Below are 22,878 nucleotides of genomic sequence, written 5' to 3'. Positions count from 1 at the left end.
GCTTATGGATGGGGAAAATAGCTATTAAATGCGGCAATCAAATAGCTGCATAGAAAACTGAAAATGTGTCTCCTAAAATTCTACTCCTCTTAAAGGAAATGTTTAGTATTCATCAATAACATCTGTATTGAACTTTATAATATGTAAGGGAATTTTATATGCATTTATTCTATTTTGCTTTCAAAATCTCTTGTATGTATTATCATTTGTGCGTTTTACATGTAAAGATACTGAGACTGAGAGAGTTTAAATAACTGTTTCAAGTTTGCATTGTTGTGAGGGCCAGATTCGGGCTCTCAAACTCTTAGATTCTTGTTCCCCTACTGTGTTCTGCTTCCCACTAAAATTCTTATCACCAAAACATTAATATTATTAACATAATATTAGTAATGTTTGTTATATGTAATTCCTTTGGTCAAGGACTCTGCAACACCAATAGAAGCTCTGGAAAAAAATTGCCCGCCATGTAAGAACACCAAGTTCACTTTCTCATATTAAGGAAAAGTAGCTGTCCCCATCTGATTTGCATTTTATGCCATACAGCAGGAAATATTTAAGTTGACAAATAGGATATTTACAACCGCAACAGATACTTGGCAGTTAGTTTTTAACAATTGTTGCAAATGTGATTTATTTGCTATTATAAAAGGGCATTACTGTGCGAATATGACTCCTGAAATTAGCTTCAGTTTAGCAAGGGGCCTTGACAGGCTGACCTCTTAATATCCTTATAATGATGCCATTTACATTCAATGCTTACTCAAGTCACTCACTGCTAGATTTGTTTGAGAGGCGTCCACTCTAGGGCAGATGTATTATGTATTTTAACATACCAAGTTGGTGTGTGAGGCACATGTAGGCCTTCTAAGGGGAAAAACTATTTAATCAAATCTTCACGAAAATGTGTTAGTTTCCAACTTCCTACAGTGAAAATGCATTACTGCTAATTACAGCATACTCCAGAAACACAATACTTCATGTTTTCTCCACAAGACATTTCCATGGCATGGAGATATTAAACAAAAACATTTTTGTCCTCTGTGCTTTAGCTTGTAGTATGACTGGGAAACTGGTCCAGGGTAAGGATGGACTGGGTCAGGATCGACGGCATCTCCTCCAGCAGGGAAGGGGCAGAGGGTGGACTTAGTGCCAGGCAGAACTGTATTCAAACTGGATTCAAACCCCAGTACCACCACTTCCTAGACCCGGTTACCTCTCTGAACCTCTGTTTCTTTATCAGTGACACAGAGCTGTTATATTTAAGGTTATTATAAAGATCCGAGATGTCTGTGAAGCCCCTGGCACACTGGAGATACTTGATACAAGGAGACTGGTCATACGTGTGTGACTTGTCAAAGCTTAGAGGTTACTTTCTCCATGATGCAGCCCTGACATCACTAGCCAAACCTGATCTGTCCAGTCCTGCTTTGGTGGCACTTTGTTCCATCCCTCAAGTATTCATTGTGTTATAATTAATGGAATATGATTCTGTCTTCCCCTTCTCGGTATAGGATCCATGTCTCTGCCTTTCACACTTAGATGACTAGCACATTAATATGCCTTGAGCATTGAACTGAGGAGGATTCTGGATTCAGTGTAGGGTGCAGGAGTGACAAGAGAAATTAAGGATGGTCTGCCACAGGAGAAGGCAGCACATGCCCCACTTTGCCAACAGCAGTTTAGCACCTAGTAGATGCTCAGTAAGTATCTGTCAAGGGAGTTACTGCACATTAATCAAGCATCTAATAACTTAAGAGTAACTTATTGCTTACATGTATCTGTCTCTCAAAGCATTTTAATTTCTATTATATCATACTATCCTTCTAGGCACAGTGGTAAAGAATCCACCTGCTAATGCAGGAAACATAGGAGACAGGAGTTTGATCCCTGGGTCAGGAAGATCCCCTGGAGTAAGAAATGGCAACCTACTCCAGTATTCTTGCCTGGCAAATTCCATGGACAGAGGAGCCCGGTGGGCTGCATTCCAAGCGGTCACAAAGAGTTGGACACAACTGAACAACTGAGCATGCATGCACACACGCATCCCTCTAATAACCCTGGTATTCAGCTATGGTGACTGCTGTCATGGTTTCCTGGCATAGGGTAGGTGAAATTACTTTCTTGTACTCTTAAGGTGAAAATAGTGGTAGAGCTAAGGCTTATCGGCCAACCCTAAGCTTCCTTTAAGAATCATATTGCAACATATAGAATCTAGGAAAATAGTACTGATGAAATTATTTGCAAGGAAGAAATAGAGATGCAGACGTAGAGAACTTGTGGACACAGCAGGGTAGGAGAGGAAAGGATGAATTAAGAAAGCAGCATTGACATATGTACAGTATCATGTGTAAAATAGATAGCTAGTTGGAGAAGGCAATGGCACCCCACTCCAGTACTCTTGCCTGGAATATCCCATGGACAGAAGAGCCTGGTGGGCTGCAGTCCATGGGGTCGGTCAGAGTCGGACACGACTGAGCAACTTCACTTTCACTTTTCACTTTTATGCATTGGAGAAGGAAATGGCAATCCACTCCAATGTTCTTGCCTGGAGAATCCCAGGGACAGGGGAGTCTGGTGGGCTGCTGTCTATAGGGTCACACAGAATTGGACACGACTGAAGTGACTTAGCAGCAGCAGCAGTGGGAAGCTGCTGCATTATAGAGAACCCAGCCTGGTGCTCTGTGACAGCCCAGAGAGCTGGGATGGGAGCGAGGAGGGAGGTGCAAGAAGGAGGAGAATTATATATATATATGTAACTATAGCTGATTTGCATTGTTATACTGCAGAAACACCAACACAACATTGTAAAGCAATTATCCTCCAATTTAACAACAAAAAAAAAACCCAACTAAATTTAAACTTTTCACAATAAAAAAGTTATTTTCCCTCCAAAAAAAAGAAGAATCATATTGCAATTCCCAGAGAAGCCAGCAATGCTTTTTCTGAAGCCAGGGCAAACTGCCCTTTTCTAATATTTACTCACCCTTTGCCTTCTCTGTCTGCTCCCCTGTAACTCCCCATCCTCTGGAGTTCCCATCCAACTTCATTTCTCAGTTGAAAGCCTTGCACTGGCCACTTTAGAAATGGCCAACCACAGGCAGAAAAATCAAAGGGTACAGGAGACTTTCAGAACCAGGCCTCTCCATCAGATTATCTTGGCCAGGTATCTCCAGTTGTGTAAACCCCCCACAGGAACCTTGAATCTTCCGACAAGAATCAGATTGAAGGCTCTATCCTTCTGTTGAACAAAGGAGAAACATGAGCAAGAGCATCTTAAGTCATGTATTCACTGGTGTAGTTGGGTCTGGTGTGGTTCAGGGTGGTTTGGGGCGGTCATGGATGGTGGGGGCCTTCTCTCCTGCTGGCGGTTCGTACCCTCACTTCTGTGCTTCCTGTTGTACGCAGGTGTGGGCAACAGGCCTCAATCTCTCGTACAGTGACCAGCTGGCCCTGACTCAGCTCACCTTATACTTGACCAATGGCCACCTGGATTGCAGTTTGAGCACCCTTGAAGTGCCCCGCTTTGCTCCCAAGAAAGACAAGAAAATGAACAACCTAAATGTTCACAAAGGGCCGGTAAGTGACCAATGATGCCTCCTGATTCTCCTCAGTGCCATTTACTGAGCTCTGGTTGTGTGCCAAGCTCCATGGGTCCAGAGGGAAGAAAGAATTTCAGGTAAATCTTTGAATCTCCCAAAATGGGCTTCTGGCATAGGAATGTAGGAGAGGGGAGGCAGCATTCTGTAGGAACTGAGATTGTAGAAATGGGGAAAAGCACCATGTGGAAGGACGGAAGAGCATGGGGCTTTCCAGGGCTGGATGTCTGGGTGTTCCCCTCTGTTCTCTTCTCAGTTCACTTCCCAGGACAAGTATATCTATATCCACTGCTGCAGTTACCAGAAGCTTCCAAGCAAACCTGTATTTTTCTAGCCCAAATCTCTTTTTTGAGCCTCCGACTCCTCAATTCCACATTCAACAGAATGTTGGAGAGTCTTCAGGCTCAAACTACCCATAATTGCACTCGTGGTCTCTCCTTCCTTATACTTCCTCTTGGTGAGTTGGGCCAGAAGCTGATTAGTCACCCTATGTCCCAGCATCCAGTCGGCAAGCAGCTCAAGTTGATGCCTGCTGCTAAAATGCCTCAACTCTGACCCTTCCTCTCCCCATCAAAGATAGAGCCTTCATTTCAGCTTTCAGGGTCTCACACCTGTGTTATAATAGCTTCTCATTAAGATTCCCTGCCTCCTCTCAAGGTAGTCAAGGCAGTCAAGGCAAATCTGAGCATGTTACTCCCCTGCTTATGATTCTGAAATGACTCCTGTCATTTTTGGGAAAATCCCAACTTCTCAGCTTGTTTGATGTGGCCCCTCATGATCCATGGCCCAGTCTCCCATCTCATCACTAGCCTATCTCTAGGGGGCTGGAGGCAGTAGTTCTGGCACTGGTTAAGGTTTACGAACCTCAGGACTCTGGGTAACAAAGGGTAAACCTCTATGGGGACAGTGGGCTAGGTTGGTCCTGGGGAAGGAGTTCAAAGGTCAAGAGGACCAGATGGCCCTTCCTATAGGTGGGATATGCGAGCAGATTGGGGCTTAAGCCACAGCTGCTCTGACAATGCCAGAGGGTTTCTTCTGCCTCCTCTCACAATAGTGAGCTCTGTGCCCTTTTGCAAATGAAGCCCTACTTGAGATGTGAATATGTCAAGCAGATAAAAGAGGAATGCCAGTGGTTAATAGAACCCCCACACCCATTCCCTAGAGATATCATTACAGAGCATTATCTGCTGCCTCTCTCTTGAGTCTCTTTGGATCCAAGAGACACCTCTGGGTTTAGAGAACCCTTTTTTGACTCTGCCAAGGATCCCTATATCAACTTCCTTAGCAGGAACTCAGCATACACTTGGAAGGGTAGCCTGAAAAGGGTGCCAGATGTCTTGGGGGGCTCAAGCAGCGGCCTCCTCCTTCTTCTCCTCAATTCACTTGTTCTGTGAGATACCCTTGTTCATGCAAATCCCTTAGATCTCTTTGCTTATTAAGACAAGAAGCAGAATTGGACTAGGGATGAGAAACAGACCTAGGACCTTGCTAGGGATATCCCAGGTTTGGTCCTACCTGTTCCCCTGTCCTCACCAAAGGGACCTTTACAAGACTCTAAGTTCAGTGCCAAAGGGAGGGACAGCAGTAGAATTTGATACCTTCTGGCTTAGCAAACCTAACTCCATGCCATTTCCCAAAGGAAGTTGGAAGCTGAGTTAGTATTCAATGCAAGACTTCCAAAGACAATTCGCTGCATTTAAATATGTTGCTTCAGAAACCTGCAAGCAGAGGCTTCACTTGGAATTAGAAGCACTCTCCCATCTTCCCCTTCTTGCCTATAGATTTCAATCCTAGCTAAAGGCAACATATAGGAATTCTCCTGTGATCAAGAGTCTTAAACACTTTTAGGAATTGTCTGCACTCAAGAGGGAAGCATTATGATCTTCAGTAAATCAAACATCTCTACCATCACTGAAGAAGAGCTATGCAGGTTTACTGAGGGAGGGACAAACTGGAAGTACTTTTGGTTGTAGAAAGATAAATGGACGTTTTCACTCTGGTGCCACTGTGCACGTGTGTACACACATGCTCCTGTGCGTATGTGTACATGTGATGGGAAAGTTTTAAAGGAAGCATGCACACATGCACATGGTGCAGTTTACAGCCAAAGTGAAGCTCCTGAACAAGTGTGAACAGACTGTGATGTCGTCCAGTTTACAATCAGTCAGCTGACAAACCAGAAGACAAGAAAAAGGAAACACACAGATAGACCTAGCCATAATGAGGGCGCGTTCAGAGTGAGTGCCTATAAAAGATTTCCAGTTTGGGCCTATTCCTTTAAATAATATGCTGTGCAGGGGGAAAGCAAAAACTTTTCTGAACTCTAAGAAGAGCTATTGTCCCCTTAGTAGAAAAAGGTGGCCAATCACTCCCATTTAGACCCATTTAGACGGAGGAGCCTGGTAGGCTGCAGTCCATGGGGTCACTAAGAGTTGGACACGACTGAGAGACTTCACTTTCACTTTTCACTTTCATGCACTGGAGAAGGAAATGGCAACCCACTCCAGTGTTCTTGCCTGGAGAATCCCAGAGACGGGGGAGCCTGGTGGGCTGCCGTCTATGGGGTCGCACAGAGTCGGACACGACTGAAGCAACTTAGCAGCAGCAGCAGCAGCAGCAGCAGACCACGTGCACGGACTTCTGGTCCAGTGTCCTCCACAAATAACCACTTGAAGGTGGAAACAAGATCAGATGAGTCCCAGACGTGTGTGTTTTGAAAATGAAAAGGAGTCACCTAACGGCTTTTTAACTTTTAATTAACATTCTGTCAGAGTGGACATGAATTGTTATCCTTTTCTACCCGTTTTTACTGTTCTTCTCTCTCAATGGACCCTCCACACCATAGCTGGTGAGGTGGCCAAAAGGGATCATCTCTGCAAACATCATAAAACAACCCCAGTCATTTATAAGCATTTTAACAGCACATGATCTGTAATGAATGATTAAGTAAAACCTTTTGTGTTAAATTATGATGTTAATAATGATTCTGTCTCCTGTAATTTATTATGAATTCTCCAACGCTTCGGGTTTGATTTTGATAGAATGCAACAACAGCAGAGTTTATGTGATGACTTTATTTTTAGAATTCCTTCTTTGAAGGCACACATTTCCCCACTACTGCTGCTACTGTAATTATGTACAAAACCAATCACTCATTAGAGTTAGGATACATTATCTTCTAGACAGATGAGGCTAAATAAGCAACACATTAATAATTCAGAGAGCAGTTCATTATGCATGTGGATGCCTGCTTCGTAACTGAAATAAGAACCTCATCAGCCTCTGCCAACCCTTAAACAATAGTTCTGTGTTATTGCCACCACATTCAAGTTTACGCTTGTTAAACTGCTACTTGGATTATTTTATCAAACATTCATTTATTTGTGGTCCCTTACTGCCGAGAACAGATTTTGGAAGCTCCTTTTTTAAGTTAATGATTTGAACAATGGGTGTTATTAATTCTCAGAATATTATAAACATGATTAATTTTCAGGCAGAGATTTATTACATAAGGATTTCAACTATGTCAACTGAAATGCATCACTGTCAAAGCAAGTATCATGGCGAAAATAGAATGTGCTCCACACTTCAAGTGCTGGTGCTCAGAACTAAATCAATTTAAATTGTGGTTGAAGCAAAATTATATTCTCCAGTGAAAAGGAGTATTTCAAGCTTCCTTTATTTAGCTTGAAGCGTTCTTGTTAGATTGTGATTTAGAAAGGTAGTTTAATAAAACTAGACTTCTACCAGTAATATTTTGCCTTCTATTTTTTCCCCCCTTGTTTTCCTAGAAAAGGCTAATCTCTGAAATTTCCACACACTCCAAACGTGGCCAGTGGGAATTTGGAGAGAACATGACTGCACTGGAAGTCAGGGGTCAGGAATTCTGATCCTTTCTCGGGCCTCAGTTTCCTGTTTTGCAAAATAGGGGAGGCCTAAATGACCCCTAGAGTCTCCTGAGGCATTTACTTTTTATGGGGCCTGTATGTAGAGTAGGACTCTGTTTCAAGCCTGACCTAGGCACCCTCATGTACAGTGAGGCCTGTGGATGGGGAATTTGCCCTGTAAGGAGACACAGGAAGGGCCCATCCCCACAGCCTTCCATTGAAAGGTCTTTTTCTTGAAGAATCTTTTAGAAAGGTGTAACACTGTTGTGACAAGGTCACATTGTAAGTCCTCACCAGCCACACCTTAGCTATCAGTCAAAACTTTCAGCCAGAATCAACTGGAAGTAAGTTCACCTACTTTGTGCCAAGCATTCTGCTAAGCACAGGGGATATAAGGATAAGTAGTAAAGAGCTCTAAGTTTTGCAAAGGACCGAGATAGGCCAGCATAGAACTACAATGCCTATAATAACATGATAATAATATCCAAAATATACTGAGCCTTTACTCCTCACCAGGTACTTTAACCAAGTGCTTTACATGAATCTTTATACAACATAATATATGAGACAGGTGCTATTAGTATGCTCATTTTTAGATAGGAAGACTGAGATAAGAAATGTTAAGCAACTTGTGGAAAGTCACTCAACAAGCAAGTGTGTGCGCCAGAATTATGCCCAGGCTTGAGTGTCTGACCATTGTGCTACCCAACCTGCCTTGTGTTGGCTGAGAGTCAATGATTCAACCCCAGAGTACAGCTTCAGCTCATCCCTGAAGAAATCTGAGTGAAGCCATGGAAAAAGTCTTCTTCCAAAAGAGGCTTCATCTCCGTGTGTGATGAGGTTATTTGCAGACATATTACCATTATCCATGGGCTCCTAATCTGCTCTGAGCTAGGCCAGGACTCAGTGAGCCCTGAATGGTCCAGATGGTTGTGGAGGAGTCTTCTGATGCAATAAAACCCATTTAGATTATGACTCCCTTGGTAAACCTAAATGGATTTTACAGCATTAGAAGCAAGTTGGTTAAAAATGATGCTTTCTATTTGTTATAATTTGTATAATGCTTTACACTTTAAATAGATGTGAGCTTATTTAACCACTAGACCATTAAGGTATGACCTAAATCAAATCCCTTACTATTATACAGTGGAAGTGACAAATAGATTCAAAGGATTAGATCCAATAGACAGAGTGCCTGAAGAACTGTGGACGGAGGTTTGTGACATTGTATAGGAGGCAGTGATCAAAATCATCTCCAAGAAGAAGAAATGCAAACAGGCACAATGGTTATCTGAGGAGGCCTTACAAATAGCTGAGAAAAGAAGATACGCTAAAGGCAAAAGAGAAAAGGAAAGATATACCCATCTGAATGCAGAGTTCCAAAGAATAGCAAGGAGAGATAAGAAAGCCTTCCTCAGTGATCAGTGCAAAGAAACAGAGGAAAACAACAGAATGGGAAAGACTAGAGATCTCTTCAAGAAAATTAGAGATACCAAGGGAACATTTTGTGAAAAGACAAGCATAATAAAGGACAGAAATGGTATGGACCTAACAGAAGCAGAAGATGTTAAGAAAAGGTGGCAAGAATACACAGAAGAACTATACAAACAAGATCTTAATGACCCAAATAACCATGATGGTGTGGTTACTCACCTAGAGCTAGACATACTGGAGTCTGAAGTCAAGTGGGCCTTAGGAAGCATCACTACAAACAAAGCTAGCGGAGATGATGGAATTCCAGCTGAGCTATTTCAAATCCTAAAAGATGATACGTGAAAGTGCTATACTCAATATGCTAGCAAATTTGGAAAACTCAGCCATGGCCACAGTCCTGGAAAAGGTCAGTTTTTATTCCAATCCCAAAGAAAGGCAATGCCAAAGAATGTTCCAACTACTGCACATTTGTACTCATTTCACATGGTATCAAAGTAATGCTCAAATTTTTCAAGTAAGGTTTCAACAGTACATGAACCATGAACTTCCAGATGTTCAAGCTGGATTTAGAAAAGGCAGAGGAGTCAGAGATCAAATAGCCAACATCTGTTGGATCATAGAAAAAACAAGAGAGTTCCAGAAAAACATCTATTTCTGCTTTATTGACTATGCCAAAACTTTTGACTGTGTGGATCACAACAAACTCTGGAAAATTCTTACACAGATGGGAATACCAGACCACCTGACCTGCCTCCTGAGAAATCTGTATGCAGATCAAGAAGCAACAGTTAGAATGGGACATGGAACAACAGACTGGATCCAAATTGGGAAAGGCTGTATTTTGTTACCCTATGCAGAGTACATCATACGAAATGCCGGGATGGATGAAGCACAAGATGGAATCAAGATTGCTGGGAGAAATATCAATAACCTTAGATATGCAGAAAGCATAGAGGAACTGAAGAGCCTCTTAATGAAAGTGAAAGAGGAGAGTGAAAAAGCTGGCTTAAAACAACAGTCAAAAAACGAAGATCATGGCATCTGGTTCCATCACTTCATAGCAAATAGATAGGGAAACAATGGAAAGAGTGACAGACTTTATTCTTTTGGGCTCCAAAATCACTGCAGACGGTGACTGCAGCCATGAAATTAAAAGACACCTGCTCCTTGGAAGAAAAGCTATGACCAATCTGGACAGCATATTAAAAAAAAAGAGACATTACTTTGCCAACAAGGGTCCATCTAGTCAAAGCTATGGTTTTTCCAGTAGTCATGTATAGATGTGAGAGGAGAGTTGGACCATAAAGAAAGCTGAGCACTGAAGAATTGATGCTTCTGAACTGTACTGTTGGAGAAGACGCTTGAGAGTCCCTTGGACTGCAGGGAGTTCCAGTCAATCCTAAAGGAAATCAGTCCTGAATATTTATTGGAAGGACTGATGCAGAAGTTGAAAGTCTAATACTTTGGCCACCTGATGTGAAGAATTGACTCATTGGAAAAGACCTTGGTGCTGGGAAAGATTGAAGACAGGAGGAGAAGGGGACCACAGAATGGGATGTTTGAATGGCATCACCGACTTGATGGACATGAGTTTAAGCAAATTCCGGGAGTTGGTGATGGACAGGGATGCCTGGCGTGCTGCAGTCCATGGGGTCACAAAGAGTCTGATGCAACTAAGCAACTTAACTGAGCTTATTTGATCCCCATGATAACCCCAAGAATAATTAAGACATGGGCTATCATACTCATTTTATAGATTAAAGGAAAGTAAGGCTAAAGGTAAAGGTAAGTGAGCTGCCCAAGATCATAAAGTTAAGTGAGTAGAAAAGCCCAGGTTTTCTGATTGAAGTCCCTTTCTGTTGAAAAGATTTACTGGTTGGTTGTTTAATTTCAAGTATTTTATCTTATTTGTGAAGTAATTTAGCTTAACAAATGTTAATAAGAGCTAGCTTGTTTCTGAGGGCTTACTCTGTGCCAGACACTGTTCCAAGGTCTTTATGAACTCATCTAATCCTTGAGACAACACTGTCATCTATGCTGTCAGTCTGAATTAAAGACAACCCTAGATCGTTGGCTGTTTTTGCCTGTAGAGACTGCAGACTTGGTTAAGTCTTTTAAAAATATAGGTGTATCATGTATGTTCATCTTTATTTGCATTATTATAACACATTTATTAAGCACTTAAGCTAGGAATTTCACAAAGCATCCAGGATACAGGGACATTTGGCAAAGTCCCTGTCCTTGAAGAGTTGAAAAGAAATATAAAATAGATTGCGCACACACAAAGGAAAACCATGAGTTCTCATTTAAATGCCTTTTGAGTGATAGTCCCTTAACTTGCTGCTGGGGTTCTCAGGAGAAACAATTGTGGACAGATGGGGACAGAGAACACTTTGCTCAGAACATAGAACTTGGTCTGGCCTTACAGACTAAGGCAGTCACCATATGACAAGGAGAGGGAGACCCTCTCCAGCAGAAAGGACAGTAGCTGAAGAGAGACTGTGGTCTATTATGAACCAGCTGGACTGGGACAGAGATTATGGGAGGCAGGGAGTGGGAAAAGTGATTGGGGAAAAGTGATTGAGAAAGTTGGGGAGTCTTGAAGGCAAGAAGGAGACACTGAAGAGTTCAGAGCATTGACCAATCGAGTTTGGAAAACATTAAATTATGGTCGTAATGCTCAATATCCCAGGTACCAGTTAAGGAAGGAACAGCCTGGAAAATTACATTTGGTATAGGTCTACAATGCTCCCAAGCCCTGTGGAAGTCTTCAAAGAAACAGCAAAAATAATAGTAGCTACTGTGTATCAAGTACTAGGTGTTTGTTTAATCATCAGAAGTCAGATAAGTTAAATGACATATTCAAGATCACACAGTCAGTAAGTGGCCTAGTCAGGTTTTGATCTTTGGTCATTCTGACTCTGTTTAACCTCTCCACTACTGAATTCTGCTTGTACCTGCATCTCCCTAGTAGGCTACAATGGTCTGGACTAGGATGGGGATGGTCATGGAAAAGAAGACATTACTTGGAGACATATATCAAATATCCTGGTGTTTCTTTCCAATTCCATATGAATCACAAGCCCAGGTCTGGGAGGAGTGGAACTGCAGTCTGTCTCCATAGAGTAGAAGAAACCTCAGGATAGTTGCTGTCCAGTAATACTGAACAGTGAGTTCTTCTGCCTCGCTTTGGAGCCAAGATGTGCACTGAGCTGGATCCTGGTATCAGATGCCTGCCCGTCTCTCTCCCTCACTGACTGGTGCCTGATCTTGGGTTTGCTAGTTTATATACTATAGCAGCATAAGACAAGTTTAGAAGACAAAAATAACCTTGGAATTATCTTGTGAATTCATGGTAATTACCACGCAATTACATGCTCAGTAACCACAATGGAATTTCAGAGTATTTACAGCTCACTTCCATACATAAGAGCTCAGGCTTCTGGGCCTTTGCTGTGAAGGCAAAAGCATGGCACAGCCTGGCATGGCAGGGTGAGCAGGCATGGTGGTCATGCTCCCCCAGACTGATTGCATAGCTGAGCCCAGAGCTTCTCTTAGCCAGTTCTTGTTACCCTCCAATTATCTCTGCCAGAGCTACATTGTTCTCCAAAAGATGTCCTCTAGGGGCAAGGCCTGGGATGACTGTCCTGAGCTGTCATTTTCTAGAGCATATGTGACTGTCCCCTGTTTTGTGAATCAATCTCTGTTTCTGCCCCAAAGCTCTCAGTGACTGTAAGTCTCCTGAATTACATCCTTTGAAGTGCCTCTTCAGTCTGAGAGAAGTGCAGGCCACTTACTTTATTTCATGCATCCATTCTTTCAAGAAATACTGAACACTAGCATCATGTCCAGCCTGGGGATTCAGAAGCCAAAGAGTGCCTGCCCTCAGAAAACTCCCAGTCATGACAGGGTGCCAGCCAGGAGAACAACTCATAATAGGTTAGGGAGATAACAAAGTACAGCTGTGAGACAATAGATGGTCAAATAGATTTTCTTTTGTAAAAGTAGAATTCCCAGTGGCTCCAAGTGGGGGTTATATCTGGGGGGTGGCGTGCACAGCTCGATGCATTAGCCTGTGGGAGCCTAACATTTTTGGAGATGTGGACCCTGCTTGTGTGTGGGCTTAATTACTACTACAGATAACATGACCATCAGATACACTATGTAAATGTTTAAAGAAAAAAGACAATATGTGGGGGACATATGTCACAAAAGATGAACATGAAATCTGTGTGTGTGTGTGTGTGTGAGATGTGGGGGAAAGGATGTTTATTTTCTGCTGGGTACTCACTCAGTCAGACACAGTTCCCTACAATAGCTCAGAGGCAGACAGGGGGCTTGGGGTTTCACAAAAATAGTGTGTCAGGTCGTTAGGATCCTTGCAACCAGCTGTGAAGCAGCAGGGAGCCAGCAGCACCCCTTTTCCTTCTCCTATTTCAAGTCACTGCACGTGATCAGGCAGTTGCCCAGCACCTGAGGGTCCTCAAAGTTCAAAATCTGGGCCATGTGTAGCCACTTTTATCCAGTAAGGTTGGCCACGGCTCTATGAGCAGTTTTCCAAATTTCCATTTACCCAAGGACAAACAGAGATAATTGTCAAAGGCAAATATCACATTTCATGAAGGACATGCTATGAAACTATCAGGAATCAATACTTTTTTTTCCGCATATTAAATTTCCAGTATTTTAGGAGATACTATAGTTGAAATACTTTGGACCTACTATAACCAGTCTCTTTGGGATAGCTCTCATTGATAGGCAAGCAAGATAAAGAATAGCAATTTCCCAAACAAAGAAAGCAGTTGGAATTAAAGCTCTAGCATTGGTCCCTTCAAGGAGGTGAAGTACACTTTAATTATTTGTTGCCAAAGAGCACACTATGGAAAAGCGGAAGGAATCGTTACAGCAAGAAATCTAATGAAAACTATTTTAGCCAGGGGACCATGGTTGGCGTCATAGTGATAAGTCATGTTGATATGAAACGATGAAAGTAGCAGTTTCCCTCTCTCTCCAAAACCAACAACCCTCATCTAACCATGAAAAAAATATCAGAAATCCCTAAATTGAGGGATATCCTACAAAATACCTGATCAGTTCAGCTCAGTTCAGTCGCTCAGTCATGTTCTACTCTTTGAGACCCCATGAATCGCAGTACGCCAGGCCTCCCTGTCCATCACCAACTCCCGGAGTTCACTCAAACTCACGTCCATTAAGTCGGTGATGCCATCCAGCCATCTCATCCTCTGTCGTCCCCTTCTCCTCCTGCCCCCAATCCCTCCCAGCATCAGAGTCTTTTCCAATGAGTCAGCTCTTCGCATGAGCTCTTCGCACTTTACTGCATAAAAGTGGCTACACATGGCCCAGATTTTGAACTTTGGGGACCCTCAGGTGCTGGGCAACTGCCTGATCACGTGCAGTGACTTGAAATAGGAGAAGGAAAAGGGGTGCTGCTGGCTCCCTGCTGCTTCACAGCTGGTTGCAAGGATCCTAACGACCTGACACACTATTTTTGTGAAACCCGCATGAGTCAGCTCTTCGCATGAGTCAGCTTTAGTATCAGTTCTTCCAAAGAAAACCCAGGGCTGATCTCCTTCAGAATGGACTGGTTGTATCTCCTTGCAGTCCAAGGGACTCGCAAGAGTCTTCTCCAACACCACAGTTCAAAAGTATCAATTCTTCGGCGCTCAGCTTTCTTCACAGTCCAACTCTCACATCCATACACGACCATTGGAAAAACCATAGCCTTGACTGGATGGACCTTTGTTGGCAAAGTAACGTCTCTGCTTTTCAATATGCTATCTAGGTTGGTCATAACTTTTCTTCCAAGGATTAAGTGTCTTTTAATTTCATGGCTGCAGTCACCATCTGCAGTGATTTTGGAGCCCCAAAAAATAAAGTCTGACACTGTTTCCACTGTTTCCCCATCTATTTCCCATGAAGTGATGGGACCAGATCAGTACCCCTCAAAACTGTCAGGTGAGACTGAGAAACTGTCACAGAAGACATGACAAATATAAGGTGGAGGGGATCCTGGAACAGAAAATGGGAATTAGGGGAAAAGTAATTATATCCAAATAAAGTATGGGCTTAACAGTAATGTGGAGATTTGGTTCCTTAGTCATGACAAACATCATGTACATGTACCACATCAATGTGCCTTGTCAAAAGCAGGGGAACTAGGTGTGAGCTATACAGGAATTCTCTGTATAATCTTTGCAACTTTTCTCTTAATCCACAATTATTCTGAGATTAAAATTTTATTTAGGGTTTCCCTGGTGGTCCAGTGGTTAGGAATTCAGCTGCCAATATAGGGGACACGGGTTCAATCCCTGGTCTGGGAACATCCCACATGCCACGGAGCAGCTAAGCCCATGGGCCATGGTTACTGAAGCCCACAAGCCCTAGAGCCCATGTTTCGCAGCAAGAGAGGCCAGTGCAATAAGAAGCCCACGCACTGCAATGAAGAGTAGCCTCTGCCCACTGCAACTAGAGAAAGCCTGCACAGAGCAACAAAAACCCAGCACAGCTAAAAAAGTAAAGAAATTTTTAAAATATTTTAAGTTTATATATTTTGTAAAAAGTCTGACATTCAGCTGTGTTTTTTGTTTTTTGTTTTTTGTTTTTTTTTCCAGTCACAGGCAACCAGTCGCTATGCTGTGATGAGCACCCAGCTGAGACACAAGAATCTCTCTCTGTTTTTCCAGTATGTTTTTCTCCATATGTGTAAGGCCCATGGCATCGGCTATAATATTGAGGTATGAAGGATGACAGTTGGCCAAGACTGGACCAAATGTAGGCCTGTAGGTGATTTAGGCAGCTAATAATTTGGTACCTCTTCAAACAGATGTTCTTTAAATATTGGTTTGACATGTATTTAGAGGAAGGCTGAGTGCTGCTTGGGGATGAGCAGAAAGGCAACGCCACAGAGGGTAGCACTTGGTCCTGGGAAGTTGATATCTGTCCCAAGACTCATACACCCCATGTTAGTAAAGTAGAAGCCCTGTAGCTCACCAGACTTAGGGGTCATTTAGGGGGACCCTCTCTTCATTTTGAAGCATGTCTTGACTTTCTGACCCCAACCAAAGCTGCTTACCTATGAACATTCTCCTAGTCTGGTTGGGCTGCCGTAACAAAACACCATATACAAGGTGGTTTAAAGGGCTTCCCTTGTGGCTCAGCTGGTAAAGAATCTGCCTGCAATGTCGGAGACCTGGGTTCAATCCCTGGGTTGGGAAGATCCCCTGGAGAAGGGAAAGGCTACCCACTTCAGTATTCTGGCCTGGAGAGTTCCAGGGATTGTATAGTCCATTGGGGTCTCAAAGACTTGAACACGACTGAGTCACTTTCACTTCACTTAAATAACGTAAATTTATTTCTCACAGTTCTGGGGGCTGGGTAATCCAAGGTGACGTTCCAGTTAATTCAGTTCCCAGTGAGGACCCTTCCTGACTTAACAGAGCAACTGCCTCTTTGCTGTGTCCTAACATGGTGACACATGTTAGGAACCATTCAACTTCAGCTTCTTCAGCATTACTGGTTGGGGCATAGACTTGGATTACTGTGATATTGAATGGTTTGCCTTAGAAACAAACAGAGATCATTCTGTAATTTTTGAGATTGCATCCAAGTACTGCATTTTGGACTCTTTTGTTGACCATGATGGCTACTCCATTTCTTCTGAGGGATTCCTGCCCACAGTAGTAGATATAATGGTCATCGGAGTTAAATTCACCCATTACAGTCCATTTTAGTTCGCTGATTCCTAGAATGTCGACATTCATTCTTGCCATCTCCTGTTTGACCACTTCCAATTTGCCTTGATTCATGGACCTGACATTCCAGGTTCCTATGCAATATTGCTCTTTACAGCGTTGGACCTTGCTTCTATCACCAGTCACATCCACAACTGGGTATTGTTTTTGCTCTGGCTCCATCCCTTCATTCTTTCTGGAGTTATTTCTCCACTGATCTCCAGTAGCATATTGGGCACCTACCGACCCAGGGAGTTCCCCTTTCAGCATCCTATCATTTTGCCTTTCATACTGTTCATGGGGTTCTCAAGGCAAGAATACTGAAATACTGCTCAAACTACCGCACAATTGCACTCATCTCACACGCTAGTAAAGTAATGCTCAAAATTCTCCAAGCAGATGGTGACTGCAGACATGAAATTAAAAGACGCTTAGTCCTTGGAAGAAAAGTTATGACCAACATAGATAGCATATTGAAAAGCAGAGACATTACTTTGCCAACAAAGGTCCGTCTAGTCAAGGCTATGGTTTTTCCAGCAGTCATGTACGGATGAGAGAGTTGGACTATAAAGAGTGCTGAGCACTGAAGAATTGATGCTTTTGAACTGTGGTGTTGGAGAAGACTCTTGAGAGTCCCTTGGACTGCAAGGAGATCCAACTAGTCCATTCTGAAGGAGATCAGCCCTGGGGTTTCTTTGGAAGGACTGATGCTAAAGCTGAAACTCCAGTACTTTGGCCACCTCATGCAAAGAGTTGACTCATTGGAAAAGACTCTGATGCTGGGAGGGATTGGGGGCAGGAGGAGAAGGGGACGACAGAGAATGAGATGGCTGGATGGCATCACTGACTCGATGGATGTGAGTCTGAGTGAATTCCAGGAGTTGGTGATGGACAGAGAGGCCTGGCGTGCTGCGATTCATGGGGTCGCAAAGAGTCAGACACGACTGAGCGACTGAACTGAACATGGTGAAGACAGAACAATCTCTGGTATCTCTGTAACCTCTCCTAGAAGGACACAGGTTCTATCCAAATGGGGCTTCACCCTTATGGCCTCAATAACCTTAACCATTTCCTTAAGGTCCTCATTTCCAATACATTCACATAGGGTATTAAGGCTTAAACATATGAATTGGGGTGTGGGGGAGTGGTACACAATTCAATTCATAGCGTCCTTCTATAGACATATCATAGTTTCTTTCCAGGAGGAGTTCTGATAGAAAACAGTTTCCCCCATTTTTAGTTTATTTCCAGTGATACTGATGGCCAGCTGAAGAGTCAACTGTAGTTTTCAGCCTCAGAGTTTATTAGACTTCCATATGCCAGAAGGTGGCTAAATCTAACTCTAGCTTTATCTGAATCAACTTATTTGCTTCTAAAATATCAAAGCAGAACAAGCTCTGTGAGTGGGCATATTTGGCAGAGAAGTTCTCCTGTTGAAAAGAAAACATACTCCATAACTTTATAACGCCCAAAATTATTATTAGAGATTTATTTCTTCGGCTGAAGGCTTTGTACTTGATTGAAGTTCTAGTACCCCTGGGAAAAGTAAAGCACCAAATTTTTAAAGTTATTTACACCTTCATGGCTCTGAGTTGATCAGATTCATTTCTAAGAACAAATCTCGGTACAGAAAACAGGCTGCTATGGCCCGGGAGAACAGTGGGTGGTGCAGAGGAAGGGGTTCCACTGAGGGCAAGAAGAATGAAGAAAGGGCAGAGAAGCACAGAAGACACAATGGGCGTAGCCTCCAGGTCTCCAGTGCCAAACAGTCTATAAAGGATGAAAGATGAAGTGGAAGAGAAAGAGAAATACAGACTGAAGGTGATGGAGTGATGGAACAATATGAAGAAGAAACATAACAGGAGAAAATCTGGAGGAGAAAATCCAGAGACTGGAACATTCTATAAAAATAAGGTGTGTGTGTTAGTTGCTCAGTCGTGTCTGACTCTTTGTGACCCCAAGGACTGTAGCCAGGCTCTCGTTCATGGAATTTTCCAGGCAAGAATACTGGAGTGGGTTGCCATTTCCTTCTACAGGAGATCTTCCCAACCCAGGGATCAAACCTGGGTCTCCCACATTGCAGGCAGACTCTACCATCTGATCCACCAGGGAAGCTTCCTAAAAATAATGTAGGAGGAGATAAACAGAAAGAAAAAGAACAAATAATAAATAAAGCTACAAAAAGAGATGAGAAATTGAGTCATAAAACTCTGAGGCGAGAAGGAAACATGTGACTACTTGGAAAATTTTCAAATTCTCTAACAATGACATTCTATTTTTCCTGTGAAGGATTCACATCTTTTCAGACCCTGGGATCCATCCCTGGTCAGAACTCTCTACTTGTTCTCTCCATTGCATTTTCTTGGAGAGGCATTTAAACAAGCACCTACTATGTGCTGGCACTGAGCTAAGCACTATTACATTATTATCTCTTTAATCTTCTGTAAGAAGTTGCTATTTCTGCCATATTACAGTGAGGAATTAGTGCTTAAAGAGTTTAAGCACTTTCCCCAGGCCACACAGCCAAGCATTTTATGCCTTAATCCACAATTGTCCATAAAGTCAAATATGATTCTTTTTCTTACATCAGAATACCTCCTATGCACCTTTTTCTCTCTAAAGACTGTTTCTCACTAACTATGTATGTTTCTAAAACATTATTTCTAATCTATTCCAAGAATTCTGAGATCCATTTCAAATAAAATATTCCACCTAGGTATTCCTTATATATTCTTCAGTTGAAGAAGCACAGACTTCTCCATAACCCCCTCAACTGTCCCCATTTGACAAAGGAAAAAAAAAAAGATATGTATAACAATGAACTTCCTTAAAATTTTATTGCCTCCTTGGGTTATTCTGAGTCTATAAAGAAGGTCACTTACCCTAATTCCAGTGTTACATGTGGTATATCTCCTTTCCATGCATGTGTGCTCAGTTGCTCAGTTGTGTCCGACTCTTTGTGTCCCCATGGACTGTAACCTGCTAGCCTCTTTTGTCCCTGGAATTTTCCAGGCAAGAATACTGGAGTGGGTTGCCATTTCTTACTCCAGGGTATATTCCCAACCGAGGGACTGAACCCACATCTCCTGCATCAGCAGGCAGATTCTTTACCATTGAGCCACCTGGGAAGCCCTACCCGTTTCCACTCTTGATCAAATTTAATGTGGCAAGAAGCAATATTAATAACGCATCAATGTCATTTCTACCAAAAGAAGAATCCTCAAAAGTCCTTATTCTCAACATTATGTTTTTCTTCCCATTATCATCATCGAATTTCACACGTTATTTTTGGTCCAAAATCTCAGGGGTGAAAAGGGGAAATGAGATCACCCTATGAGTTTATTTTTCCTTGCTGAATATTGGAAGGAAGCATTGCTGAGTTTGCAACCAACTCAGTAGGTCTCATTCCTGGTATTTCTGTAATGCTACAAAATACCCCCACTGATTTCCTAATGAAATGAACTTGTAGTGAAAGCCATATGGAGAAAACTGTCACGTTTACTGCCTGCGACAGTGTGGTGGGCCGGTCTCATACATATATAGGCAATGTGCCATGGTCCTAAATGGCTCCACAGCCACTAGCAATCACTTCCTCAGGCCAACGGATTGTCGTGGTGGCTGATCAAAATGTTCCAATTCTCCTCCTTTCACGCACATAACAGAATTATACCTCCTCCACCCTCTGCCAGTGAAATATGAATAGAAGTGATGTATGTCTTTCTGTGCCTTTAAGAGCCACTCCATGAGTCACCATGTCCTTTTTCCTGCCTTGGAAATCCTGGAAGCACACTGAAATGGAGCCTCCTTCAGCTCTGATGTACCAACGGGGACCAGACATCCATGCTGACCCATGTGGGAAATGAAGTATGAGCAAGAACCAACTTTTTTGTTACACAAACTAGTAATTGTTTTGTTTTTTTTTTTAACTACTGAAGCATAACTTGGCCTACTTGATAGATTCAGAAATTAGTATCAAGAAAAGGATGCACCCCAAAAAGAAAAGAAGTATTATTACTTCACCATGTAGTCAGTACAAAAAGTAATAAGATATTTTACATTTGTGTACCAAGTCAGGGATTGAACCTGGGTCTCCTGCATTGCAGGCATATTCTGTACCATCTGAGCGACCAGGGAAGCCCAAAAAAGGGCACGTTGCCTCGGGGAAATAAACTCCATCTCCCATTTTACAGGCTGGGATGTTCCCCACTATTCTGAAGAGAACAGCTTGAAAGCTGCAGTAAAGTCAATTACGATTACTAATATTTCAAGTTCTCAGTAGCCCCATGTGTCTAGTGGCTACCACGCTGGACAGCACAGTCAAGGATGCAAGACAAGATCATCTAGTCAATAGTTCTTAGCCATGACTGCCCATTAGAATGGCCTGAGCAAGATTTAAAAAGTACAGATGTTCAGGCAAGTTTGGGAGTAAGGAGAGGTAAGTGAGGCACTTACCCAAAGGACCTCAGTAATAAAGATAAATTTAATAATGTAATGCAAATGTTAAAATCAAAATTAATTCAAGAAGTCCATGATGAACAAAATATCAATATTTCAAATAAAAATATACTGATGTTTTTCCTTTGCCTTGGGCTCTAGTATGGCTTAGTCTGGCACTGTACCCAGGACCCACTCCAGACCAATTATATCAGTATTTTTAGAGGTAGGGTCCAGGCATTAAATTTTTAAAGCACTCAGATGATTCTAATATGCAGCCAGCACTGACCACCATTCTAGTCCATTGTCTATTCTAATACCTAGATTTCCTGATAAAATGGAGAGTCAATGGGGAATTGCAATTCTGGCATGTGGTATCTTTTACCAAATCCCCCAAATGTAGTTTTTTTTTTTTTTTTTCCTGCACTTCTAGTGATGAGGAGTCCACAGCTTCACGAGACAGCCATTTCCACTTTTGGAAAACTCCAGCACTAGCTTTTGTTTATTTGAGAAAAAAATGTTAAAAGTTTTCCGAAAAGGATAAAATCATGCCTCTCATACAGATACAAAACTACACACATGATAAAGATTTTATTTAAGAGAGAAGAATTAGGCAGATTTTATAATCAGGACAAGAAAGAATTTTAAAAAACCATACATCTTTATAGATCATGACTATTGAAATGAAAATGTAAATGGAGGCAAAGTTGATTTTTCCACAAAGGAAGCAGGAGAGGAAAATCAACTGAACCTCTACCAAACTGGACAGAATTTCTCAGTCACTTGTAAAATATCTTCCATAGAATCAAGGTGTGATATAGACAGTATATAGCTTTCCTTTGAAGTACAAATTATTTTTCACACAACAAACTGCTTCCCTATATTTTTTATCCATTTCTCTTAGAACAGTGGTTTTTAAATTTTGATGTGCATGAGAATCACCTAGAAAGTGAGCTAAATTTCATATTGGAAAAGGAAATGAAAGCAAAAACAAATAAGTGCTGCTGCTGCTGCTGCTGTTGCTAAGTCACTTCAGTCGTGTCCGACTCTGTGCGACCCCATAGATGGCAGCCCACCAGGCTCCCCTGTCCCTGGGATTCTCCAGGCAAGAACACTGGAGTGGGTTGCCATTTCCTTCTCCAATGCATGAAAGTGAAGAGTGAAAGTGAAGTCACTCAGTCGTGTCCGACCCTCAGCGACCCCATGGACTGCAGCCTACCAGGCTCCTCCATCCATGGGATTTTCCAGGCAAGAGTACTGGAGTGGGTTGCCATTGCCTTCTCCGAACAAATAAATGGGACCTAATTAAACTTAAACGCTTTTACACAGCAAAGGAAACCACTGACAAAACAAAAGACCACCTGCTAAATGGGATAAAATATTTGCAAATGATATGACAACTAAGGGGTTAATATCCAAAATATATAAACAGTTCATACAACTCAACATGAAAAACAAAAAGAAACTGATTAAAAATTGGGCAGAAGACCTGAACAGATATTTTTCAAAAGAAGTTACACCGATGGCCAACAAGCACATTAAAAGATGCTCAACATCATTTGTCATCAGAGAAATGCAAATCAAAATCATAATGAGATATCACCTCATACCCATCTATCATCAAAAAGAGCACAAATAACAAATGTTGGTGAGGATGTGGAGAAGAGAACCCTCATACACTGTTGGTGCAAATACAAATTGGTGCAGGCATTGTGGAAAACAGTATGGAGGTTTCTCAGAAAACTAAAAGTATCATTACCATAAGATCCACCAATT

At 42.2% G+C, this 22,878-nt stretch overlaps 1 protein-coding gene across 1 annotated transcript in view; it reads left to right on the top strand.

The window, feature by feature from the left end:
- The window catches only part of IQCH (IQ motif containing H), a 224,238-nt gene that overhangs the window by 188,665 nt on the left and 12,695 nt on the right, over positions 1-22,878 (top strand). Inside the window, exons 18-19 of the mRNA XM_044925394.1 lie at positions 3,406-3,576; positions 15,550-15,672. Coding sequence (XP_044781329.1) covers positions 3,406-3,576; positions 15,550-15,672 — 294 coding nt within the window. The remainder of the gene's footprint in view (positions 1-3,405; positions 3,577-15,549; positions 15,673-22,878) is intronic.

This window comes from Bubalus bubalis, chromosome 11 (assembly GCF_019923935.1).
Source record: "Bubalus bubalis isolate 160015118507 breed Murrah chromosome 11, NDDB_SH_1, whole genome shotgun sequence".
NCBI lineage: Eukaryota > Metazoa > Chordata > Mammalia > Artiodactyla > Bovidae > Bubalus > Bubalus bubalis.
The sequence above is the reverse complement of the archived record's forward strand: the minus strand, read 5'-3'. Positions and strand labels throughout refer to the sequence as shown.